The sequence below is a fragment of the Melospiza georgiana genome, chromosome 29 (genome assembly GCF_028018845.1).
Source record: "Melospiza georgiana isolate bMelGeo1 chromosome 29, bMelGeo1.pri, whole genome shotgun sequence".
Classification (NCBI taxonomy): Eukaryota; Metazoa; Chordata; class Aves; order Passeriformes; family Passerellidae; genus Melospiza; species Melospiza georgiana.
The window spans coordinates 5,891,645-5,916,357 of record NC_080458.1 but is presented as its reverse complement, the minus strand read 5'-3'; the positions used below and the strand labels follow the sequence as shown (position 1 = coordinate 5,916,357).

The following is a 24,713-nucleotide window of genomic DNA, read 5'->3' as shown; positions in this document are numbered from 1 at the left end:
AGTGGGGGATAATGGGGACAATGAGGACCATGGGGGACAGTTGGGACATGGGGACAGCGGGGACAGTGGGGCAGAGGTGGCACGGGTCAGAGTGGGAGCGCTGAGATCACACCGGGAGCGCTGGGGATGGAGGGACACCGTACTGGGAGCACTGGGACACCGTACTGGGAGCACTGGGCTGGCCCCGGTGCCCCGTGTGCTGGTGTCGGTACCGGCGGGGTCACGGCGGCACCGGCAGGGCCGGGGCTGGAGTCCCGGTGCTGACGCCGGGAGGTGCCGGTGCCGGTGCAGGCCCGGGAGCGATGCCGGTGTCAGAGCGCAGGTCCCGCTCAGAATCTCGGCCTAGTTCGGTAACCGGGTCCCGGTTCGGTATCCGGGTCCCGCTGCACTATCCGAGTTCCAGTGCGGTATCCGGGTCCCGGTTCGGTATCCGGGCCTGGTGCCAGTCTCTATCCGGGTCCCGGTTCGGTATCGGGGTCCCGGTTCGGTGTCCGGATCCCGGTTCGGTGACCGGGTCCCGGTGCGGTATCCGGGTCCCGGTGCGGTATCGGGGTCCCGGTGCCGGTCTCTCCGCTGCGGCGGTTCCCGGGGCGGTACCGGGGTTCCGGTGCGGTCCCGGCCGGGTCCCGGTGCAGCACCGCGGTGCCGGGGCGCAGCCGGGGGGGCTGCCGGTGCCCGTGCCGGTCTCTCCGGTGCGCGGGGCGGGGCCGGGGCGGGGCCGTTCCCGTCGGGCGGGGCCGTTCTCGCCGCTCGCCCCGACCGCGGCCCCGGCCCCGGTACCGGCCCCGCCCGCCGGGCCCAGCCCCGCAGCACGGGCAGCGCCGGGCCCCCCCGGCCCCGGGACCCGCCGGGACCCCCCGGCAGCAGCGGCGCCGCCGGGCAGGGCCCGGAGCCCCCCAGGTACCGGGATGGGGAGGGGGCAGGGCCGGGATGCGCGGGATGGGGAGGGGGCGGCGGCGCCGGGGGGGCGCGGGGGGGGCTCGGGACCCCCCCATCAATCACCGGGACCCCCCCCAGGCCCGGGGGGGCCGCGCCCTCCCCTCCCCCCTGGGCGCGGGGGGGCCGGGGGGACCGGGGGGGGGGGGGGAGGGGATGCGCGCGGCCTCTTGCACGCGCGTGACCCCCCCTTGCACGCGCGCGTGCACGCGCCTGACCCCCCCATTCCCATCCCCCCCCCCCGGCCGTGCGCGCGCTCGTGACCCCTTGCACGCGCGCGTGCAAACGGCGGAGGTGCGTGTGCGCGCGCCCGCCGGGCCCTGCGCGTGCCCGCGGGTTCCCCCGGAGCGCGCAACCCCCCTGTGCACGCGCGTGCCCCCCCCAGCCCCTGTCACCCCCCCCATGTCGCGACAGGGCGCCATGTCCCGACACGACGCGCCGGCGGGGGCGCTGTTCCGCCCCCGCTCCCTCCTCCCGCGCTGCGCTGTCGCGACACGGGCCCGCCGCTGTCGCCTGTCGCCAGTGCCGCCCCCCCCGCTCTGTCCCGGCCCCCCCCGGGTCGCGCCCCCCGCTCCTGCCTCAGTTTCCCCGGGGGTGGGGAGGGGGGAGGCCCCATCCCTTACCGGGATGACGTCACCGTGTGACGTGATGTCACCGCGGGGGGACACGCGCGACACCTGGAGGGGCGGGAGGCGCCCCCTCCCCCGCGGGTCCCTCGGGGTGACGCTCGGCCCCTCCCCCGCCCCAACCCCCCAATTCCAGTGATGACATCATCGCCGGCCGCGCTGTTGCCATGGCGACCGTCCCCCCCCCCCTCCCGGGGACCCCTCGTGCCTCAGTTTACCCCGAGCGTGCCCGGGGCTGGCCCGGCGGGAGGGGCGGTGGGGGGGGCAGAGGGGTCACACGCGTGTTTGGGGGTCCCGCGGGCACGGGGGGGTCACACACGCGTGCGGGGTCACCGCCATTTCCGGGGGTGCCCAGGGCCCCGCTGCCCGCTCGCCCCAGTTCTGGGGGTGCCCCGCTGCCCCCTCACCCCAGCCCCATGGCCTGCCTGCCCCATCCCCGCTGCCCCGCGCCCCAATTTGGGGGTCTCCATCCCCGCTGCCCCCTCACCCCAGCCCCATGGCCTACCTGCCCCACCCCCGCTGCCCCTCACCCCAGTTTGGGGGTCTCCATCCCCGCTGCCCTCGCCCCCAGCCCCACGGCCTGCCTGCCCCATCCCCGCTGCCCCCTCACCCCAATTTGGGGGTCTCCATCCCCGCTGACCCCTCACCCCCAGCCCCATGGCCTGCCTGCACGAGACCCGCACCCCGTCGCCGTCGCTGGCGCTGCCGTCGGACGGGACCCCCGAGCAGGAGCTGACCCCCACGCAGTGCGTGCTGCGGGATGTGCTGCCGGCGCCCAGCGCGCCCCCCGAGGCCTGGCCCCGCCGCGGGGGCGCCCGGGGCCCCGAGCTCGGCCCCGAGGCCGCGGGGCCGCTGGCGGCCGACGCCGCCCACCTGCGCTGCCAGGCCGGGGGCGGCTTCCTCGAGGGGCTCTTCGGCTGCCTCAAGCCCGTGTGGACCATGATCGGCAAAGCGTACGCGGCCGAGCACAAGCACCCGCCCGAGGGTGAGCGCCGGGGCACCGGGGGGGCAGGGGGCACCGGGAGAAAGGGGTAAACGGGTAAAGAATGGGGGGAAGGGGTAAACGGGGGTGAGGGGGCAAAGGAGCTTCAAAGCAGGGTCCAAGGGCATAAAGGGGGGGTGTGAGGGGAAAAGAGGGGGTGAAGGGCAAAACCAGGGGTGCGGGGGGCAAAGGAGGGGTGTGGGTGTGGGGGTGCCAGGGCTGGGGGTACCGGGGGGCTCTGGGTGCCATGGTGGGGGTGCCATGTGTGGGGGTTCCAGGGGGCTGTGGGTGCCATGGGTGTGGGTGCCATGTGTGGGGGTCCTGCTGAGCCATGGGTGCCGTGGCTGTGGGTGCCATGTGCTGAGCCATGGGTGGGGGTCCTGCTGAGCCGTGGGTGCCCGCCCCCCGTGCCCGCAGACCCCTGGGAGGTGCCGTTCGAGGAGATCCTGGACCTGCAGTGGGTGGGCAGCGGCGCGCAGGGCGCCGTGTTCCTGGGCCGCTTCCACGGCGAGGAGGTGGCCGTGAAGAAGGTGCGGGACCTCAAGGAGACCGACATCAAACACCTGCGCAAGCTCAAGCACCCCAACATCATCACCTTCAAGTGAGAGGGGCTGCTGGCACCGCGGCACGGGGACAGCATGGGCAGGGGGACACTGCGGGCAGGGGGACAGCACGGACAGGGGGACAGCATGGGAAGGGACAGCACGGACAGGGGGACACTGCAGGAATGGGACATGGGCATGGCATGGGGCATGGAGCACGCTAGAACATGGGCATGGCATGGGCATGGAATGGACATGGCATGGACAGGGCATGGGCACTGCATGGGCACTGCATGGACATGGAATGGGCACAGCATGGATATGGCGTGGACATGGAATGGGCACGGCATGGACATGGAATGGGTATGGAATGGACACGGCATGGACATGGAATGCACATGGCATGGACACAGCATACACATGGCATGGACACAGCATGGACATGGAATGGACATGGAACGGACACGGCATGGACATGGAACGCACATGGCACAGGCATGGCATGCACATGGAATGGGCACGGCATGGACATGGAACGCACATGGCACAGGCATGGCATGCGCATGGAATGGGCACGGCATGGACACGGTGCCCAGCATGGGCACGGCCACAGAGGTCACGGCCACCGCGGCCCGGGGCACCGTGCTGGGTGTCCCCTGTGAGCCCGGTGGCCCCGCGGGCGCTGAGGCGGCGCTGTGCCCGCAGGGGCGTGTGCACCCAGGCCCCCTGCTACTGCATCATCATGGAGTTCTGCGCCCAGGGCCAGCTCTACGAGGTGCTGCGCGCCGGCCGCAAGGTCACGCCCTCGCTGCTGGTCGACTGGTCCATGGGCATCGCCGGCGGCATGAACTACCTGCACCTGCACAAGATCATCCACCGCGACCTCAAATCGCCCAAGTGAGCCGGGGACAGGGAAAGGGGCACCGGGGACCCCCGGGCGTGGGGCCGTGCGCGGGGTGGGTGCACGGCACAGCGGTGCTGGCATGGGACAGACCCGTGCCCGTGGTGGGGCAGTGTCCATGCTGGCATTGTGCCCACGGTAGTGCCATGTCCGTTGTGGAATCACATCCATGCTGGTGCCACGTCCATGGTGGCATTGTTCCATCTGATTTGTTTCCCGTGTCCGTGTGGGTGCTGTCCCGTTCTGTGTCTGTGTCAGTGCTGTCCCCTGTCCATGTCACCGCTGTCCCTGCCCATGCTGGCTGTCCCCTGTCCCTGCCTGCCATCCCCTGCCCTGCCCGTCCCCGCCATGCCATGACCCGCTGGTGCCCGCAGCAGTTGCATGCCCGCGGCGGTGCCGTGCCCGTGCCGTTGGCGTGTCGTTGGCGTGTCATTGGCGTGTCATTGGCGTGGCGCTGAGCGCGTGTCCCCAGCATGCTCATCACCTACGACGACGTGGTGAAGATCTCGGACTTCGGCACCTCCAAGGAGCTCATTGACAAGAGCACCAAGATGTCCTTCGCCGGCACCGTGGCCTGGATGGCCCCCGAGGTCATCCGCAACGAGCCCGTCTCCGAGAAGGTGGACATCTGGTGAGGCCACGGGGACACTGGGGACACCGGGGACACTGAGGGACACCAGGGACACTGGGGACACCAGGGACACTGAGGGACACCGGGGACACCAGGGACACTGGGGACACTGAGGCACACTGGGGACACTGAGGCACACTGGGGACACCGGGGACACTGAGGGACACCAGGGACACTGGGGACACTGGGAACACTGAGGGACACTGAGGCACACCGGGGACACTGGGGACACTGAGGGACACCGAGGACACTGGGGACACTGAGGGACACTGAGGGACACCGGGGACACTGGGGACACTGAGGCACACTGGGGACACCGGGGACACTGAGGCACACCAGGGACACTGGGAACACTGAGGCACACCGGGGACACTGAGGCACACCGGGGACACTGGGGACACTGAGGGACACCGGGGACATGGGGGGGCAGAGACTGGGACACGGGACAATGGGAGTGACGTGGCAGGGCCAGGGGACATCAGGGACTGCAGGAGTGGGGACGCTGGGGACACCAGAGGGGGAAGAGGTGAGGGGACAGCAGGAGGCCTGCGTGGGTGACGGGGCCCACGGGTGCCCACAGGTCCTTCGGGGTGGTGCTGTGGGAGCTGCTGACGGGCGAGATCCCCTACAAGGACGTGGACTCGTCGGCCATCATCTGGGGCGTGGGCAGCAACAGCCTGCACCTGCCCGTGCCCTCCAGCTGCCCCGACGGCTTCAAGGTGCTGCTGCGCCAGTGCTGGTGAGTGCCCGCGGGGCCACCCCGAGGGACACCCTGGGCACCTCTGTGGGCACCCGTGCCACGGGGGACCCCGCCACAGACAGGGTGGGCAGGGCAGGGGGGGACCCCTGTGCGCCCTTCTCTGCCCCTGGTCCCCAAAACCTTCAGCACCCCCAGAACCCCCCCGAGACCCCCCAGCCCCCCTGAGCGCCGTGTTGTCCCCCCAGGAACAGCAAACCCCGGAACCGCCCGTCCTTCCGCCAGATCCTGCTGCACCTCGACATCGCCTCGGCCGACGTCCTCTCCACCCCGCAGGAGACCTACTTCAAATCCCAGGTACCGACCCCGGCAGCATGGACCCCCTTCCTCCGGCTGGGCAGGGCCCGCAGTGCCCGCAGTGCCCGCAGTGCCCGCTGCCCTGGATGCGCGGTGTGGCCAGAGCCCGGTGTGGCCAGAGCCCGGTGTGGCCGGAGCCCAGGGTGACCAGAGCCCGGTGTGGCCGGAGCCCGATGTGGCCAGAGCCCGGTGTGGCCGGAGCCCGGTGTGGCCGGAGCCCGGTGTGGCCGGAGCCTGGTGGTGACCGGAGCTCGGTGTGGCCAGAGCCCAGGGTGACCAGAGCCCGGTGTGGCCGGAGCCCGGTGTGGCCAGAGCCCGGTGTGGCCGGAGCCCAGGGTGGCCGGAGCCCGGTGCTGACCAGAGCCCGGTGTGGCCAGAGCCCAATGTGGCCAGAGCCCGGTGTGGCCGGAGCTCAGGGTGGCCAGAGCCCAGGGTGGCCGGAGCCTGAGGTGGCCGGAGCCCGATGTGGCCAGAGCCCGGTGTGGCCGGAGCCTGGTGGTGACCGGAGCCCAGGTGGCCGGAGCCTGGTGGTGACCAGAGCCCGGTGTGGCCGGAGCCCAGGGTGACCAGAGCCCGATGTGGCTGGAGCCCAGGTGGCCGGAGCCCGGTGTGGCTGGAGCCCGGTGTGGCCAGAGCCCAATGTGGCCAGAGCCCGGTGTGGCCGGAGCCCGGTGTGGCCGCAGCCCGGTGTCACGGCAGCGCTGTCCCTGTGCCGCAGGCCGAGTGGCGGGAGGAGGTGAAGCTGCACTTCGAGAAGATCAAGTCGGAGGGGACGTGTCTGCACCGGCTGGAGGAGGAGCTGATCAACCGCCGGCGCGAGGAGCTGCGGTGGGGCCGTGCTGGGAGCGCTGGGAGGGGACCGGGGGGCAGCAGGGGCTGGCGGGGCACAGGGAGGGCGCTGGGTCGCTGTCCCTGTCCCTGCTGTCCCTGTCCCTGCTGTCCCTGTCCCTGCTGTCCCTGTCCCCCGCGCGGTGCTGACGCCACGCGTGTCCCCAGGCACGCTCTGGACATCCGGGAGCACTACGAGCGGAAACTGGAGCGCGCCAACAACCTGTACATGGAGCTGAGCGCCCTCATGCTGCAGCTGGAGCTCAAGGAGAAGGAGCTGCTCAGGTGGGTGGGCAGCGCCCGAACAGCGCCCCCAAACAGCTGCCCCCACAGATAACACCCCCAAACAGAAACTCCCCTAAATAACAGCCCCAAACTTCACTCCTCCCAAAGAACACCCCCAAAGAACACCCACAAATAACACCCCCAAACAGAAACTCCCTTAATAACAGCCCCAAACTTCACTCCTCCCAAAGAACACCCCCAAACAGAATCCCTGAAATGACACCCCCAATCATAACCCTCCACAAATGACACCCCCGAACAGCACCCTCAGCACCCTCTGTGCCCATCCCATGGTCACTCCCCGCCCATGGCCAGCTCTTTGTCCCCCCCATGGCGATCCCTGACCCCGTGGCCGCTCCCCCCCGGCCGTGGCCGCCCCCCGGGCCCCGCTTGCCCCGGGCAGGGCGCGGGTGCCCACGCGTGGCCCGTGCAGGCGGGAGCAGGCGCTGGAGAAGCGCTACCCCGGGCTCTTCAAGCCGCGGGTGCCGCGGGGGCTCCTGCACGGCAACGCCGTCGAGACCCTCATCAAGAAGCGAAACGTCCCCCAGAAGCTCTCGCCCCACGGCAAGCGGTGAGCGGGGGCGGGGGTCCCTCGGGGGGGCACCTTGGGGCGTTTGGGGCGGGGGGAGATGGGGGTAAATGGGGGTGCCGGGGATTTGGGTTGGGGGGCACGGATGTGTGGGTCCAGCAGGTGGGGGGGGTCTGGGGACCTGGCTGTGGGGTCGTTGAGGGGACTGGGAGGACGGCGTTCTTTGGGGTGGGGGTGTCTGGGCTCTTTGGGGAGGGGGGAGATGCTCTGGGTGTGCAGATGTGGGGAAATCTGGATTTGGGGTCGTTTAGGGGACTGGGGGTGTCTGGGTTCTTGAGGGGAGAAATGCTCCGGGTGTGCATTTGGGACCTCGGAGTGGGGGCCGGGGTCTTTCGGGGGGGCTCCGGTCCTGCAGACCCCGGGGAGGTGTCCCGGGGAGGGAAGGGGGCTCTGCGGGGCCGCGGCTGTCCCGGGGCGGCGGTGCTGGATCCCCTCCCACAGCCTCGCCCCTGTCCCTCCCGTGCCAGCCCCGACATCCTGAAGCCGGAGGTGCTGCTGCCCAAGCTGGACGCGGCCATGGCGCAGGTGGCGCTGCCGGGGTGTCCCAAGGGCCCCCCGTCCCCCGGGCGCAGCCGCCGCGCCAAGGGCCGCCACCGCAAGGCGGGGCCGCGGGGCGGCTGCGCGGAGCCGGGGCCCGAGGCCGGGACCCCGCGGGGCGCCCCCGCCGCCGCCGCCAGCCCCGACATCCTCGGCGGCACCCTGGAGGCCGCGGGCGCGCCCCCGGCCGCCGAGCCCGACGCGGGGCCCGAGGGCGCCTCGGGCAGCCAGGGGTCGCCCCCGGCGCAGCCCCCCACGCCCGGGGAGCCCGAGCGGGAGAGCGGCGCCGGCCGGGGCGGCAGAGGCGCGGCCGGGACGCACCTGACCCCCGCGGCCCTGCTGTACCGGGCGGCCGTCACCCGCGGGCAGGTGAGACCCCCGACCCCGCGGCCCTTTTGGGGGGGGGGGGGGCGAGGAGACCCCAGGGCCGTCCCAAAGTGGGAGGGGGGATGGATCCTTGGGGGAGGGGGCGTCAGCACTGCCGGGTCCCTGGCGGGGTGGGGGCGGGTCAGCACTGGGGGGTCCTTCCTGAGGGGCTCAGGAGGAGCCCAGGACCCTCTCCGTGCGCCCCCAGAAACGGGGCGTCTCGTCGGAGGAAGAGGAGGGCGAGGTGGACAGCGAGGTGGAGCTGCCGCTGCGGCAGAGGTGGGTGCGACCCCCGCCCGGGCACACGGGGAGCGCTGCGGGGGCTGGAGCCCCCTGCGCTCACCGCCCGCCCCCTGCCCAGGTGGCCCCCGGGGATGAGCAAGCGCCAGTCGCTGTCCACCTTCAGCTCGGAGAACTTCTCGGACGGCGACGGCGACGAGGGCCACACGAGCGAGCCGTCGCACAGCGCCACGCCCGACGTGGGCAGCACCAACACGGACGAGCGCCCCGATGACCGCTCCGAGGATCTGCTGTCCCAGGGCTCCGAGATCCCGCTGGACGCGGCCCCGCCCGACGGGCCCGGCCGCCGGCACGGGGGGCTCAGCCCCACCAAGGTGAGACCCCCACCCAGGGGTGGGCACCGGGGAGTGGGGGCCCCCCGAGCACCCCAGATGGGGTTGGCGAAGGGAAGGGGGTCCACAGGGCCCCCAGGAATGGACCCTATGGGGTGGGGGGGCAAAGGGAAGGAGGGCCCTTTCCCACAGGAATGATCCCCATGGGGTGGGGGTCCCCTGAGCCCCCCAGGTGGGGTTGGCAAGGGGAAGAGGATCCACAGGGCCCCAGGAATGGTGCCCATGGGGTGGGGGTCCCCAAGCCCCCACAGTGGGGTGGCAAAGGGAAGGAGGTCCCTGTTCACCCCAGAATGGCCCCCGTGGGGTGGGATTGGCAAAGGGAAGGGGGGGACCCCTCTCCCCCAGGAACGGACCCTATGGGGTGGGATTGGCAAAGGGAAGGGGGTCTGTAGGGCCTCCCAGCAATGGCCCCCATGGGGTGGGTGGGGGTCCCTGTCCCCAGGCATGGCCCCCGTGGGGTGGGTGGGGGTCCCTGTCCCCAGGAATAGCCCCCGTGGGGTGGGTGGGGGTCCCTGTCCCCAGGCATGGCCCCCATGGGGTGGGTGGGGGTCCCTGCCCCCAGGCATGGCCCCCGTGGGGTGGGGGGGGGGGGGGTCCCTGTCCCCAGACATGGCCCCCGTGGGGTGGGTTGGGGGTCCCTGTCCCCAGGCATGGCCCCCATGGGGTGGGTGGGGGTCCCTGCCCCCCAGGAATGGCCCCCATGGGGTGGGTTGGGGGTCCCTGTCCCCAGGAATGGCCCCGGTGCGGTGGGTGGGGGTCCCTGTCCCCAGGCGTGGCCCCGGTGGGGTGGGTGGGGGTCCCTGTCCCCAGCAATGGCCCCCGTGGGTGGGGGTCCCTGTCCCCCAGGAATGGCCCCCATGGTTCGGGGGTCCCTGTCCCCAGGCGTGGCCCCGGTGGGATGGGGTTGGGGGGTCCCTGTCCCCCAGGAATGGCCCCCATGGTTCGGGGGTCCCTCTCCCCAGGAATGGCCCCCATGGGGTGGGTTGGGGGTCCCTGTCCCCTGTCCCCAGGCCGTCCCATTGCCACACGTCCCCAGGTCTCCGAGGACTCGGACTGCGACAGCGCGGAGCTCGATCACTCAGGCAGCGGCGAGGGGCCCCCCCGGCCCACCGCCCCCCCAGGCCTGTGACCTGCGTGCCCCCACAGCCCCCCCCTGCACTCCCCCTCCTCACTTGTACAGCCCCAAATATTTATATAAATATCTATCGCTCTCTACTGCGGCTGCTGCCTTGGGGGAACGGGGCAGGGGGGTCCTGGAGCCCTCCGTCTGTGCAGGCCCTACTGGAGCTGCCCCAGTTCAGACTGGGGAAAATGGGGACGGGGGGTTTGTCGCTCCTGGAGGTGCCAGGGGAGTTGGGGGCAAGAGCAGAGAGGGAACGGAACCAACAGCAGGTTCCCATTTCAAACCAGTCTGGAGGGAAATGGGAAAGATCCCCCAAAAATTCATCTGGAGGGGCAGAGCTCCCTCGCCAGGACTGGTTCGCCCCAGTCCAGTGGGACTCCAAGACCCAACTGGGCCATACTGGGAGCACTGGGTTGGTCCTCCACCCTCGGGAAGGATCCCAAACACCAGCTGGGGTGGTTCGTCCCTCTCCAGAACCAAACTGGACCATACTGGGAGCACTGGGAAGAGCCAGGGGGATTTCAAATAAAGACTGAGACAGGCAGATCCATTAACCAAAATATCCTGCAGGTTCTATTCACAAGGAAAAGCTCCAGTCCATCTTTTTATTCAGTTTTTTTTTTTGAAAAATTTCCTGACGTTACAGAACTAAACTGAAATGTTTTTTTTTTGTTTTTGTTTTTTTTTTGCTTTTTTTTCGTTTTTCTTCCACTCTTACATGTCATGACAAAAACAGAAACTTCATGAGCCGAAAAAACGGGGAAAGGAGGGGAGAAGGTGCCGGGGGGTGGGGAGAGGAGAGAGAGAAGCTTTATAAAACTAAGATTTGGGGTTCAGCAATTTTAAGAGCTGAACGAAGGAATTAAAATGCTTTTAATTTGAGAAGGGGGGGAAAAAAAATTATAACCCCGAAAAACAGAACAAAAACGAAAAAACAAAAAAAATCGAAACAAACTGAACCTGGTGAGTGGCGCGAGGCTGGAGGAACCGAAAATGTACAAACTAGTTTAAAACCTGGGTCGGTGCTAAGGGGCCGCAGATGGATGGCGAGGCGGGGGGGTCCGGGGCCCCCCTAACTGCTGCCCATGCCCCCGGTCTCCGAGGAGAGCCTGCAACGAGAAAAGGGCGTCAGAGGGACCCCCCAGCGCCGAGACGGGGCGGGAGGGACGCCCTCGGGGGGCAGGAGGGGCCCCACCGGGACCCCCCTCGGGGGGGTTGCAGAAGCAGCCGGGGAAGGGAGGAGCCCCCCGCCCTGGAATGGTCTGGGGGGTCTGGGCTGAGCGCGGTGGGCTCTGCTGCGAGGGCTGGGGAGGGGGAGATCCACGGGACCCCCCGGGCGGGGCAGGGAGGAGGCAGCACAGGAGGGGGCGCAGGGACCCCCGGGCGGGGGTGCAGGGGACACACAGACACTGCGCAGGGTCCCTGGGCCAGCAGGGACCCCCGGGGCAGCCCACCCCCCAGCCCTGCCGTGGGCTCGGCCCGCGCTGAGCTTTAATGGGGGCGTGGGTGGGGGTGGAGACCCCCGGGCGGGCAGAGGGGACCCCCGGGCCGGGCCCCGCTGCGGCACACATCTACCAGAGCAGATTCTCACCGTGGCAACTTTATTACAGGTACAGACAGTTAAGAGAGGACAGGTGAGGCCCCCAGGGCACCGGGGATGCAGTTCCCCCTCCCCAAAAAAAAATCACAGAGTCCCTTCCCTCCCTCCACCCCCTATCCCACCCCAAACCCCACAGCTGCACCCAAACTACTCAAAAAAGAAAAAAATGGGAAAAGGAGGAGAAATGGAAAAGAAAAAAAAAATTAAAAAATAACAAGCAACAACTGGAGGCAGGCAGAGAAGGAGTTGTGACCGCTCACAGGACAAGGGGACACAGTCTCTCGGCCGGCAAGAACAGCTCTGCTGCTGCCACAGCAGCGCGAGCTCGGTACAAAGGAAAACTAAAAAAAAACCCCAAAAAGAATTTAAAAAAAAAAAAAAAAAAAAGAAAAAAGAGGAAAAAACTGTTGTTCCAAGTCTCCTCTCCGGGGTCCTGGTGCTGCCACCCCCTGGAGCAGGCTCAGTACGGGGAAAACCTTTGCTTCTCGGCTTTGAGTTTGTTAGTGACACAGGGCACGGCGGGCGCCGCGGCGCCTTTGGCCGCAGACACGACATTTAGCGCCAGGAGAGGGACAGGTTTCATGCCAAGCAGACTGGAGACACAAGGGGCGGTCGGAAGAGGGTTGGGGAGGCTGGAGGGCGCGTCGGAGGCCCCCGCGGTGGCGAGCGAGGGGGTGGTGGTGGAGGAGGAAGAAGAAGAAGGGGTGGAGGGTTGAGAGAGGTTGATGCTGAGGTGGTCAGGGATCGTGACGGAGGCTGCCTGGGAGGAGGGTTTAGCGCTTTCTAAACTGTAACAGAGGAGAAAAGGAAAAACAACAACAAAAAAAAAAGAAAAAAAAGAAAAATAAAAAAGAAAAAAAAAAAAAAACAAAACACGGGTGTGGGTGGGAGGGAAGGAACAGCACAAAATGCGAAAAAAAAGCACAGGACAAACAGCGAAAACGGCGCAGGAGCCGAGCTGGGGAGGAGGAGGAGGGAGGGAAGGAGGGAGGGAGGGAGGAAGGGATGGCGCTGCCAGGCCTGGCCCAGCTGCACACGGGACCCCCACACCCCCCAGAGGATCCCCCAGGAAGGAGCCAAAGTGCAGAGGAACCTCCAGCAGCAGCTGCTGCCGAGGGAGCAGGGACACAGCCCAGGGAGCCCCAAGCCCAACAGGCGGGAGATGCCACTGCCAGCTCCGGGCAGGGAGCAGGGACAGGGGACACCAACAGGACAGCCCAGAGCGGAGCAGGCGCTGCCAGCAGCACCAGCAGCTCTGCGACGGCGGCGGGGACAGGGCTGGGCAGCCCCTCCGGGCACCCCTGAGGGTGGCACAGCAGAGCCAGGCTCCCCCCAGCCCCTTCCTCACCCTGCAGCACCCCTGGGGGAGCGGGGAGGGGACGGCAGGCAGGGGAGGGCACAGGGAGGGCACAGGAGGGAGAGGGGACAGGCGTTGCCCTCATGCGGGGCACGGGCAGGGAGGGAGGGAGGGCACGGCAAGAGCAGCGGGACTCACCTGACATTGATTAGATACTGGGCCAGGCTGATGCTCGCTGCAGATCCAGTTATGGTCACCTGCCTGTCAGTAGAGCCTTCCACGGGGTTGGCAATCTTGATCTGAGCCCCGGACATCTGGCGGATCTCGTTGATCTTGGCGCCCTGACGCCCGATGATGCAGCCAATCAGCTGGGGAGGGACAGCAAACCGGGTCAGCTCGGCCTCATCCTGCCCTGCCACCCCCGGGGGGACACTGGGCAAACTCCTGCCGGGAAAGGGCTGTCCCGGCCCCACAGGCCGCCCAGGGCAGGGGGGCACGACACCGTCCTTGGAGGTGTCCAAAAGGAATGGTGAGGATGTGGCCCCTGGGGACATCCCCTTGGGGACGTGGGGACATGTCCTTGGGGACACAGGTCAGCGGTGGGGGACAGCTGGACTGGGTGGCCTTGAAGGCCTCCTCCAACCTCGACAGCTCCAGGATTATGGGATTCCTGGGAGTGGGGTGTTAGTTGGAAAAGAGGGAGTTAAGGGATTGAAAAAAGGCTTTTTTGCCTTGAAGATCACTGGAATGGGGACAAGGGACGTGGCGGCAGCCAGAGCGGCCTGAGGAGGGGGTTTGGATCGCAGCCACGAGCCCAGCACAGCCTCAAAGGCACGGACAGTGAGCCCAGGGCCCCTGAGAGGGGACAGAGCCTGGGGGCAGCCACCCCCCAGCCCAAGGCCCGGGATACTCACATCGTTTGGAATGGTGAGTTCATGGGAGGTGGTTTGGGCAGAGGCATCCAAACCTGCTCGGAGACAGAGAGAGGGGCCCAGGTGAGGCGGGGGCGGCCGGGGGGTGCAGCACCCCAAGTGCTGCCAGGGTCAGGTGCCTGGGAGGGCTCCGAGCCGGCGGGGGCACGGCAGGCTGGGAGGGCTCTCCCGCCCGCGCTGCTCCCCGGCCCTGCCTCCCTCCGGCACCCCAGGGCTCTCCCTGCGTCCCCTCCGTCACGGCGGGACAGCCCCAGGGCAGGGGCTGGCACCGGGGGGCTCCACCGGGCACTCGCCCCACTCCCACTCCGGGCCCAGCTTCCAAAGGCCACAGCTTCCCTCATCCTCCTCCTCCTCCCTGCCGCCCTGCAGGGCTGTGCTAAGGCAGGCACTGGCTGGGAGGCTGCTCACACCCCACACGGGGCTGAGCTCGTGTGCCTGGGGCGTTCTGAACACACTTTTCCAGCTCTCCCCCCTTCCCCAGCTCGCTCCCTGTCAGAGGGAGCAGCGGTGGTGGCCTCGAGCCCTCACACCGGGGCTGTGGCAGGGGGACAACACCCAGGGCTGTCCCCCGACTCCTGGGGCAGCTCCAGCACCTCCTGGGCCGGGGGCTGCTCCCCTCTGTGTGGTTTTTGGGTGTGGGGGCCACAGCTCGGGGCCCACGGCTCGCTGGGACAGCCGAGCCTCCACCCAGTCCTGCTGCTCTCCACTATCCAGCTGTGCTCCAGGGCCCAGGCAGCTGAGCCAGGCTGCACCTCCAGCCCTTCTGGGCTCCCCTCAACCCCCTTTCCTTCCCCCCATCCGGGCAGCATCTATCAGGGAGAATGAGACCCCGGGCAGCATCAATACACAACAGAGTAACTACAGATGGTGTGTTTGGATCATTACCCCAATAGCCTTTCACCTCTGCAGAGCTGGAGTCAACGCCTGTTAAGATACAAGTCACAATGAGTTTGGCTGTCTCAAGTTTAGTTTAGAGCCCCAAATGGGTAATTTTGATTTTCCTTTTTTTTTTTTTTTTAGGTGGCTTGGTTTTTTTCCAGCCATCTTAGCAAATCTGCAGTGAATTTGGTACAGCCAGCAGCGGCCTGCAGTGGGCCTGGAGCAGCCGGAGGGGAGAGAGCGGGTGCTGCGGGCACCAGGCAGGGAGGGAGGGAGGGCAACAGCGTGGGTGGGCGGACGGACGGACGGACGGAGCCCTGTCCCTGCGGCCCCAGACACGTCCCAAGAGCAGAGGTTACCTGGCCGGGCCCGGGCAGCGTTTGGGGTTAGGTTTGTGTGAGCTCGGCCCCACGCGGGGCTGGGCTGCGGCCGCGCGCGAACGCACACGGAGAGGAGGAGTTTCCATACCACTGAATCCAGTGTTGCCATGAGACATTGGAAAGTGTGACTGTTGCATTGCCAACTGGTGCAGCTTGGTCAGCTAAAGGAGGGACAGGGGAAGACAGGGAGAGGGAGAAAGAGAGAGAGAGAGAGAGAGGCTGGCGTTAGCCATTTCCCGGGGCCGGGGGCAGCACTCGCCGCGCGCACCCGCACGGACGCGGCCCCGCGCCCGCCCCGGCCCCTCCGGCCCGGCCACTGCGGGCTGGGGGCTGTGCCCACCCCCCCCCGGTGCAGCAAGGGCTGGAGCAGCGCAGGAACAGAAGCAGAGAGGAGCGGGAGGAGGGAGCAGGTGCCCGTGGCACGGCGGGGAGCGCAGGGCCCGGGCACGGAGCGCGCTCGGCTCTGCCGCGCCAGCCCGGCCGCCGCGGAGCCCCCGACCCCCGCGCCAGACCCCCCTCGCTGCCCTACGGGTGCCAGGAGCAGAGAGCAGCCCCTACGGGATGAGGATGGGTGCCAGAGGATGGAGGTGTCCGACGGCGCCGGCCGCTGCCGGGATGGCCCCTCCGCTCCCGGGCTGGGCCGGGGCCAGCCCCCCTCCCCGACTGCCACCTGCGCCCGCCCGCCGGGCCAGCTGTCCCCTGCCCCGGGAGAGCCACCGCGGTGACACAGCCACCGTGTGCTGGCTGGGGGGGGGGCGTTCTCGTGCCAAATTGAGGGGGGGGCGGGGGGGCAAAGGAAAAGCCAGAGCTGGTGTGAAATGCCAAGCCAGGGAGAGGTGGGTTTGGAAAAAAAATATAATATAATATAATATAAGGAGGAGGGAAGTGCCAGAGAGGAGTGGGGGAGGATCCAAGGAGAGATCTGAGGCCGGATGGAGCTGGCTGCAGGAGGGCCAGCTGAGGGGGGTGAGTGTTTTTTTTTGGAGGGGGGGAGGTTCTGGGGAGCTCAGATCAGATCGAGTATTCAGCCCCAAGCTGAGCCAGCTCGAGTGGAGAAAGCACGGAGAAAATTTTTTGGAAGGTGGGGGAGGAAAAGGGTGGATTTCAAGACAAGAAGTTGTAAATAAAAACTTACATCTGGCTGTGGAATGGCATACTGTCCTTGAATGGTATAGGCCTACAAAAGGAGGAAAACAGTCCTATTAACAACCATCGGACAGCCACCCAGGGACAGACAGATTTCAACTAGCCAGGAAGTCAGAGAGCCAAGGTGGAGAGTTCTCCGGGGCGAGGGAAGTGGGGCAGGAGAGGCGGGGACGGATAAATGCTGTCACAAGCAGTTTCTAGGCTGGCGGTTACTCGAATTGGCCTGACGTGGCGGGTACGGGGAGGGGGTGGGCAGAATCGGTGCCGTCCCCCCCCCAAAAAAAAAAGGTGGCAGACAAAAAATAAGGAAAAAAAAAAAAAAAAAAAAAAGGAAAAAAATAAAAACCAACAAGAGAACGGCTGGGATCTTGATGAAGATGTTATGGTGTGGTGAGTCCGACAATGCTGCTATCCCTGCGCCCCTGCGCAGGCAGGGAGGATCCAACGCCCCCGCCGGCCCTGCTGCTGCTCCTGGCCCCTCTCTGCCCCGGCCCGGCAGCTCCCCCGCCTCCCCTCCCATCCCCAAAAAAAAAGTTTTGCCCCGTTCCGAGTCCTCTCGTCACTCCACACGCCTAGGACAACGTCGCCGGGCAAGCTACAGGTCAGTGCTGGCGCTGGCTACCACTGCTCACACGGCCCAGTGCTCGGAGGGGAACGAGGCGAGGGCCTGACCTGCCACAACTCCGTGTCCCCAGGTTACAGGGGACAGCCACACACTGCAGACTCCTCCTGAAGCTACCCAGGAAGGGCGAGGCACTGGCTGGGGCCTGGCTGGCTAAGGTTCGGGGAGGTCTGGGGGGGCCGGGCAGGTGGGGGCGGGTGGGAGAGGAGGGGGAGAGGGGGGTACACAGCCTCACTTCCAGGTCACCGGAAGAACTGCAGCCCAGGCTGGAATTGGCCCAAGTTCGTTGCCATGCAGTGGCTGCCGGGTGGCCTGCGTGAGGAGAGGTTGGTGGGCTCAGAGTCCAGTTCCCAGTGGACAGGAGTCCACAGCACAAAAAGCCACCGTTGTCGGTTTTGGGGGACGGGGACAGGGATGCCACCCTTGTTGGCAGTCTCAGAGAGGCCAAGGATTGAACGGGCCGTGGAGACTGAACTCCCCTCTCACCTCCTGAGGTGGTCCCTCCAAGTCAGAGTTGAGGCACATGGATGGGGCGGTGTGGGGGTAGCTCGCACTGCCGCTGCTGTACCTGTCCTGTGGATAAATTAGAGGACTTCAGTCTCCAGGGCTGTCAATCCGAAACCTTTCGCTAACACCAAACTCAACATCCACATTAGCTCAGTGCTGATCGAGGGCTCGCCCTGCTCTACGCGTGACTCTGAGCTGCAGACAGAGAGCGCAAGGCCCACCGGGAGCGGGGCCCGGGGGCTGCTGCGGGCCTGGGCCGGGGCCGGGGGCGGAAAGAAGGAAGGAAGGGGAGAAGAGGGGCAAGGGGAGGGAAGAGATGCGTGGCTGTGGAAGCCTGCTCCTCACTGCTCTAACGGGGAAGGCGGCCGGCTCTCGCCCCGGTGGGCCTTGCGCTGCCCCGGGAGCAGAGCGGCGGGAGAAGCTGTCGGGCAGGCGGGAGGGGGGGCTGACCGGGTTCAGGTGGGGAGGAAGAGGCAGGGAGCGGGGCAGGGGCGGGGAGGAAGGGGACGGCGGCAGGTCCGTCCCCACGACAAGCGTGGCGGGGCTGGGAGGGGGCAGAGCAGAGTCAGGCCTGGCTCTCGGGGAGGCCGGCGGCAGCTACAGCCCTTCCCTGACCCCCTTCCCTGCCTACTGAGGCCCCCACTGACAAAGCCAGGCCCTGCCCACCCCGAGGGGCGTCCCTGGCAGCAGGAAGGCAGCGGATGCGTTGTCGCCATGGTCTCTCCGAGCGTTGGGGCAGCCCCGGGGGCGCAGGGTGGGAGCAGCTGACCCGCACCCGGGCCCGTTACAGCGGGACAGGATCCCAAGGGACACCTGTCCCCCGTAAGGTGGCTCGGGGCAGGGCTCGGGCCACTGCCCAGCTCAGCGCAGGAGGGACTAAAGCCCAGTCACCTGGCACTACTCCTATCTGGCACCCTCCCCTCCTGAGAGACGAAGCCTTTGCGCACCCCAACCCTACCCACGGCACAGGCTGAGCCTTTGCACCCCGAGAACCGGTGGCAGAGAGCAGAGAACCGCCAGCCTCCGGGCCAGTCACCCACAGAGGTCACAGCGAGTCCTTGGAGCCAGCCCGAGGCAGGGGGCAGAGCCTGGGTTAGGCAGCTCGGCCCCGTTCAAACCCCCACTGCCGCCACCACGCTGCCAAACCGATTTTTTTTTTGGCTGGTAAATTCCAGGAGTGTTTTCCAGCACCCTCTCCTCCCAAATCAGCCGTTTGTTTTCCGTTCCCTGCTGCCGTCCCTCAGCAGGGGAGGGGCCGAGGGCACAGCGTGGGTGACGGGCACGCGGAGCGGCCGGGGCGCGCTGGCAGCTCGCAACGACCCTGCCCGCCCTCCCTGCCCACCCCGCACCCCAGGAGCAGAGGAGAGGCCTTACCTGGCCGCCTGCAAAGATGACGGGAGAGCTGGATGGCTTGGGTCGGTACGGGATGGTGACACCCTTCGGGGGAGACTGTGACAGGCAGGGAGGACAGGTCAGACACCGAGGCCGCTGGCACCGACAGCCCCCTCCCCACAGCCCACAGGTCCTGCTCTGCACTTCCAGCTGGCCCTCTGGTGAGCCAGGGCAGCACAACTTGTTCCTCACCCTGGACACAGGGCCGAGGGAGGACACCCAGCAGCACGGCAGGGCCGTGGGTGACACCATGAGCTGCTCTCGAGGCCCTGCTCGACCCTGGCTTTAAGCCGCTCCGAGCCTCACCTGGATGAGGCTGTAATCCCCAGCTATCCCTTTATCCCCCAGCAGCTCCTTTCTTGTCCCTCCTCAGCACTTCCACCCCTCCAAGGGCAGCGGGATCCCCTGCAGCACCCGTGTCCCCGGGCACGGGCCCAGGGAGGGGCCCTACCTCAAGCATGACGACGCAGATCTGTTTGACGCACTCGATGATGGACTGTGGGATCCCAGCGATGGTGATGGCTCGCTCAGTCGAGTTGGGCAGCATGTCCCCTGCCACCTGGACCTGTGCCCCCGTGCTCTGCCAAGTCGAGGGGTAAAAATAGCCCGTCAGACCCTGGGCAGGGCTGAGACCTCAGCGATGAACGCCGTGCATGGTTATACAGAGCCAAACCTGCCCCCCCAGCTCCTCCTGTCCCCCAAAATAAAGTCCTTTAATCCCAGCTGGATACAATTCGGTCACCAGGAGCCTGAGGCAGCAGAGGGGGACCTGGCCTCAGCCTGTCCCTGTAACCCAAGCCAAGCCAGTCTCCATGCCAGCAGAGTTAATCCAACAGCACCCAGTGCTAAATGGCATGGCCAAGGGCAGTGCTGGCCCGGAGCCCATCTCCCTCTCCAAAATCTGGGAGAGGCTGGGGAGAGGGCGATCAGGAGCCATGGAAAGGGGGGAGCAGGAACCCAGGCTGTGAGAGACAGCAGCGGGCAGAGAAGGGTCTGGCCTGAGTCTCGGTGTGCCAAGCACTAAAATACAGGCAGCACCAAAACCTGCCAGTGATGCCACATCCCTAGGGCAGGGACAACACAGGGATTTGTCCTTGGGGCCACCTGAACCCCCCATGGGTCCCCCGGGCTGGGCAGCACGCACCTCTCGGATCTCCTTGATCTTGCAGCCTCCTTTGCCAATGAGGGACCCGCACTGGCTGGCGGGCACCACGAGCCGGAGGGTGACCGGGGGCCGGCTGGCAGCTGTGCTGTTGGTCATGGAGCTGCTGATGTCCTGCGAGGAAGAGGAGGTGTTGAGGGCTCGGCCCTGCTGGGACGGCACGCGCTGGGGCCGTGCCCGGCACAGGGACAGGGAGGTGACGCTGGCACCGGTGGCCAAGGCCAAGGTGACCTCGGGGCTTTCCCAGGACTTCCTCAGCAGCCCAGAAAAAACACAGATGTATTTTGGGGAAGCAGCAGCCAAACTCTGCTGCCTCACTGGAAATGGGTTTAGGCACCGGCCCAGGCCGGGTGCCACCTCAGCCAAGCAGGAACCGGCGCTGGAGGGGGACGAGGACGGGGCAGGGGGGCTCGGGGACGCCGCGGCTCCAGGGTCAGTGCGGAGCCTCCCGCTGCACCAGGGATCAAGGCAGCAGCTCCGGGAAAAACAATCCCGGCGCCGATTACAGCGGTCATGTGCTGGCAGGGGGAGGGGAGGCACAAGGCCAGGGCTCAACTGACCTACTAAAAGCAAAGCTTCAGCTCCAAGGCCGGTGCCCAGAGCGCTGCAGAGCCCGTGGAGGACTCCGGCTCCCTGCATTCGGCACAAACAGCTCCAAGCCCTGCAGCCTTTAACACTGCAGTGAGGGCAGGGGGGTTTGGGTCAGAGCTGCCAGCACAGGCTTGTTTCTCCCTGAGTAGTGTCCCAAATCTAAAGGGCAATACAATTTGTACCCCCACAGGCAGGGTGAGAGCCACAGAGCTCTGCCCCACAGCAGATGAGGAGCACTCCCCAACTCCTGCTACCTCCAATGCAGAAATATCAACACCACAGCTCGGAGAGCAGGCTCTAACACCTGCAAGATCCAGGTTATGTAGCAGCAAAATCTCCCCTGGAAGTCACTGATTTACAGGACCAGGGACACGATGCAGCTCCTCCAGCCCCACACAGCTGCAGCCCCATTTCCTCCTTGGCAGGGCTGGGGGGAGTTGAGCCCTGGGGTGTGCTGGGGGGAAGTGACACCAGCACCAGCAGAGTCAGGGGGATTCCAAGCCCTGCTCTGCCCCACGCTGTGGGCAGGAAGTCCCCGTGGGGCCCCAGCTCCAGCAGTGCCTGGACCTTGCCCCAGCACAGCACTGGACAAAGATCGGGGCCAGGCAGGGAGACGCCGGCTGCCCGTGCGGAACAGCGGCCCTGGGCCCCCGGGGCCTGTCCCGGGGTCAGCTCTGCCAGAGAGAAAGGACAACCAGAGCAGCGACTGCAGGGGGCCATGGACACACCTCTTCCAGTTTGTCAATGATCATCGCAAAAGCTTTGAAGATGGCGTTGGTGGGTCCCGCCAGGGTGATGATCCGCTCGGGGCAGTTCCCTTCCGAGATGTTGATGCGAGCTCCGCTCTGCAGGGAGGCAAACGCCACCTCAGTGCTCCGGGATTCCTGCGGATCCCCCGCCGGGGACAGAGCCCTCCCTCCTCCTCCTCCTCCTCCTCCTCCCCTCCCTCGGCTCGGGCAGCCATCTTCTCCTCCTCGGCTTCCTGCCGCGCCTGCCCACAGCTCCCGGCATTCCCCGCGCCATGCCGCCGCCGCGCTGCCTGCGGAGCCCGCGCCAGGCCCGCCATCCTGCCCCGCTCCCTGCCGTCCTGAGCCGGCTCCTCGCCATCCTGCCCCGCTCCCCGCCATCCTGATCCTGCCCCGCTCCCCACACTCACCTCCTCACGCATCTTCTTCACGGACTCCCCTTTCTGTGAGGGAACAGAGAAGGGAGAGAGGCGTCAGCGCCGCGGTGGCAGGCAGGGAGGGAGGGGGACGGGGAGAAGGGGAAAGGGAGGGCTAGGGGAGTTTGTTCCTCACTTACCTTCCCAATGATGCTTCCCACCTCCTGGGATGGAAACAAAAGCACCGTTAGTCAGCGTTTTAAAAACTCCTGGAGCCCCAAGCCTAAACTCGGCTCTTTTCACAGTCAAAACAAGCTCCGGAGCACTTGAGCTCTGCCCCTCAGATAACTGGGGTTTATCCCAATTGTGCTGATCTTGTTCCCACCTTAACTCCCATCGGGACGTTCTGCTCCACCCCAATAATGATTTCCTTTGCTGGCTGCACCCCAGGATCTGCCCAGGCACCAGCAGCACGTTCCTGGCCCCACAGCAGCTCCAGGAGACCCCACGGAAGCTCCCAGCCCACCCCGTGCCAGGCCAGGGCTCCAGGCAGGGGTCTGGGGACACGAACCTTGCCGTGCATGAGTAGCCGGATGGTGAGCGTGACATTGAGACCCCCTTCGATGACTCCGGTGTCCATGGTGGGCAGCGCGGGGTCGGCTCAGGCTGCGGCAGCGCTCGGGCCTCGGCTGGGGGGAGAGGGGCTGCGTCAGTGGGGGGCTGTTACCTGAGGGGCTCTGCCAATCCCCCCAGCCTGTCCAGGCAGGATTCCAGCCTCCCTGTGCTGCTTCAACCCTCAAATCGCCCCCTGAAGTGTTGGGATGATCCGTGTGGTTTGGCTCCATTCCCTATGAATGTTCAGTGCTGAACTGGCCCAATCCCACCTGGATCCAGCAACTCTTGGGGTCATGAGGGTCCTGCTCAGCCCCTGCCTCGTCCCAGCCCTGCTCCTTGCTGGGCCTTCTCTGAGGGACAGCTGAATACCTCAGGGTGACCCCCGGTAGCACTGGGGACACAAACGGTTCCTGGACACAACCAGGGATGCCGAGGGGGGCACTGAGGACTAATCGTGGTCCCTACAGGTCCGGGTAAGCCACCACTCCCTGCGAGCCCCACGCTCTTCCCAGCCCAAGTCTTCCTGCAGCTGCCCGATGGGAGCGGGCACCCCACTCGCGGGGGTTTGGCCCTCTGGGCAGCCGGGATTGTGGAGAAAATAAACGGCATCGGTGTTCCCGAGCCCGCGCGGGGCCCCTCGGAGCAGGTTCCGAGGCGATTCCCTCAGACCCAGATAAGGCCACATGAGCGCACGATCAGGTTTCAAACCACCTGAGTCGGCAGCGTTGCAAAACAGCCCGCCCGGCCTCAGCCGAGCTTTTCATAGGAATCCGGTAAATAAACTCCCATTTCGGCCCCCGCTTGTGCCCCATCAAAGTTTAACCACGGCCGAGGCAGGCCCGGGGCCGCGCTGCCTCGCTGGCACCGGAGGCTCTGCCGCGGCCTCCATGAGCCCGGTGCGGCCTCCCCCTCGCAACCAACCCGGTCCGGGGAGCGGAGCCCGGGATCGCAGCCCCGGCAGCAGGGCGAGGGCAGGACGGGCCCCGAGCCCGCCCGCCCCGGGGACAAAAGGGGCCGAGCGGCCCCGCCGGGGGTGAGGCGGGCCCGGGCCGGGCTCCCGGTGAGGCCCTTCCGCAGGGAAACTTCCCCGAGCTCGGCGCCGCGCCGGATCCCGCCGTCCCTTTTTGGGAGCTGAGTCCCAAACCCGGGGCCGTGGTTCTGAAACGCGCCCGTCCCTGAGGCGGGGACGCGGCACCGGAGCCAGCTCAGCCCTGCGGGAGGGACGTGGGGGGGGAACCGGGCCGGGGGTCCCGGCTCCGAGCTGGGCAGGGGGGAGCGCAGCGGCTGTCCCGGAGCGACCCCGAGTCGCGATGGAGCCCCCGGAGGGGCCCGATCACAAGGCGGGTGAGGGGGATCCCGGGTCGGGAGGTCGGGGCTCCGAACCCACTCTAGACCGGGGATCACCGTTCGGCTCCGGGCAGGCCCGGGGGGAAGCTCCCGGATGCCCCGGGGGGGCGGCGGCCCCGCGCGGGCCCGTCCGTGCGCCCTCTTCCCGCTCCGGCGGGGGGAAAACAACAGCGCGGGATGGCGGAAAAACCGGGCCCGGGCGGGAAAAGAAAAACTACTAGAATAGAATAAAAAGAAAAAAAAAAAATCAAAAAATTAAACTCCAAAAAAGCGGAGTAGAAAAAAAGAAAAAAAAAATCTCCCCACGCCCCTCGGGGCCCCCCCGCAGCCGGCCCGGGCGGGGGGCGGCGGCGCCATGTGACGCACGCGGCGCCCCGAACCCCCCCGGCCCGGTTCCGGCGGGGGGGGGAGCCGGGGGGGGGCGGCGGGAGGCGGCAGCGGCGGCCCCCGAGCCCCCCGGGGCCGTTTGTGCCCCCGGCCGGCGGCGCGGGGCGCGCGGGCCGCACAGGCCGCACAGGCCGCGCAGGCCGCGGGCGCCGTGAGGGCGCGGCCGGCGGGGGGGCGGCGGGGGGGCCGCGCTGAGAGCACGGCCCGGGGGGGATCGGACCCGGATGGCGGCCGGGGGGGGCGCGGGGAGCCCGCGGGGAGGGCCGGGGGGCGGCGGTGGGGGGGCGATGGGGGGGGGGGGGCAGGGGGTCGGGCCTACCTGTGTCGGCGCCGGTAACGGCGTTGGGCGAAGGGCGCTCCGGGCGGAGCGGGAGGAGGGAGGGCGGGAGGGAGGGGGGGGGAGGCGGGGAGGGAGCGCGGCGGGCGGGCGCGCGGGATGGCGGCGGCGGCGGCGCGGGCGCGGCTGCTCCGACTGCGGCGGCCGCGGGTCTGGGAGGGGGCGGCGGGCGCGGCCCGATTTACACCCGCCCCGACCCGGAAACGCACCGCGCGTGCGGGGCGGGACGGAGCGGCCGCCGCCCCACACAGCGCCCCCTGGCGGCCGGGAGGTCCGGGAGCGGACTGGGGGCGCTGGGGGAGAACTGGGGGACACTGGGGGGGCAATAGGGGGCAATGAGGGAGTAATGGGGGCACTGGGGCAGCTCTGGGGGAAATGAGGGTAA

At 67.4% G+C, this 24,713-nt stretch overlaps 2 protein-coding genes across 10 annotated transcripts; one reads left to right on the top strand and one right to left on the bottom strand.

Annotated features, from left to right (window-relative positions):
• Positions 1-836: 836 nt before the first annotated feature.
• MAP3K12 (mitogen-activated protein kinase kinase kinase 12) lies at positions 837-10,124 on the top strand. The gene is made up of 14 exons (XM_058042102.1): positions 837-900; positions 2,216-2,547; positions 2,962-3,145; positions 3,792-3,983; positions 4,460-4,618; positions 5,199-5,357; positions 5,564-5,672; positions 6,391-6,500; positions 6,669-6,785; positions 7,219-7,356; positions 7,842-8,280; positions 8,486-8,556; positions 8,639-8,891; positions 9,946-10,124. Exons 2-14 carry the CDS (start codon positions 2,220-2,222, stop codon positions 10,036-10,038), a joined length of 2,352 nt encoding a protein of 783 aa, XP_057898085.1. The 5' UTR covers positions 837-900; positions 2,216-2,219; the 3' UTR covers positions 10,039-10,124.
• Positions 10,125-10,626: 502 nt separating this feature from the next.
• Positions 10,627-24,386, bottom strand: PCBP2 (poly(rC) binding protein 2). Of its 9 annotated transcripts, none has more exons than XM_058042143.1 (15): positions 24,311-24,386; positions 22,214-22,331; positions 21,843-21,866; positions 21,697-21,729; positions 21,269-21,385; positions 19,932-20,063; positions 19,239-19,367; positions 18,770-18,844; positions 17,375-17,461; positions 16,256-16,297; positions 15,209-15,281; positions 14,747-14,785; positions 13,844-13,896; positions 13,128-13,297; positions 10,627-11,141 (listed from the first exon to the last, which is right to left on the bottom strand). In XM_058042143.1, the coding sequence occupies exons 2-15, from the start codon at positions 22,280-22,282 to the stop codon at positions 11,105-11,107; spliced, it is 1,080 nt and encodes a 359-aa protein (XP_057898126.1). In that variant the 5' UTR covers positions 22,283-22,331; positions 24,311-24,386; the 3' UTR covers positions 10,627-11,104. The 9 variants fall into 9 exon arrangements, with proteins under 9 accessions (XP_057898126.1, XP_057898127.1, XP_057898118.1 ...); XM_058042135.1 differs by lacking the exon at positions 10,627-11,141 and adding an exon at positions 11,768-12,420; XM_058042144.1 differs by lacking the exon at positions 17,375-17,461.
• Positions 24,387-24,713: the final 327 nt, after the last annotated feature.

What these genes read in the sequence shown, in the direction of transcription:
- PCBP2 (XM_058042135.1), bottom strand. Translation starts at nt 22,282, where the DNA reads ATGGACACCGGAGTCATCGAAGGGGGTCTCAATGTCACGCTCACCATC. An exon ending in TGGGAAGCATCATTGGGAAG is followed by an intron (nt 21,730 to 21,842) that starts GTAAGTGAGGAA and finishes GTTCCCTCACAG; the next exon opens with AAAGGGGAGTCCGTGAAGAA. An exon ending in TGAAGAAGATGCGTGAGGAG is followed by an intron (nt 21,386 to 21,696) that starts GTGAGTGTGGGG and finishes GCCTCCCTGCAG; the next exon opens with AGCGGAGCTCGCATCAACAT.
- MAP3K12 (XM_058042102.1), top strand. Translation starts at nt 2,220, where the DNA reads ATGGCCTGCCTGCACGAGACCCGCACCCCGTCGCCGTCGCTGGCGCTG. An exon ending in GCACAAGCACCCGCCCGAGG is followed by an intron (nt 2,548 to 2,961) that starts GTGAGCGCCGGG and finishes CCGTGCCCGCAG; the next exon opens with ACCCCTGGGAGGTGCCGTTC. An exon ending in TCCGAGAAGGTGGACATCTG is followed by an intron (nt 4,619 to 5,198) that starts GTGAGGCCACGG and finishes GGGTGCCCACAG; the next exon opens with GTCCTTCGGGGTGGTGCTGT.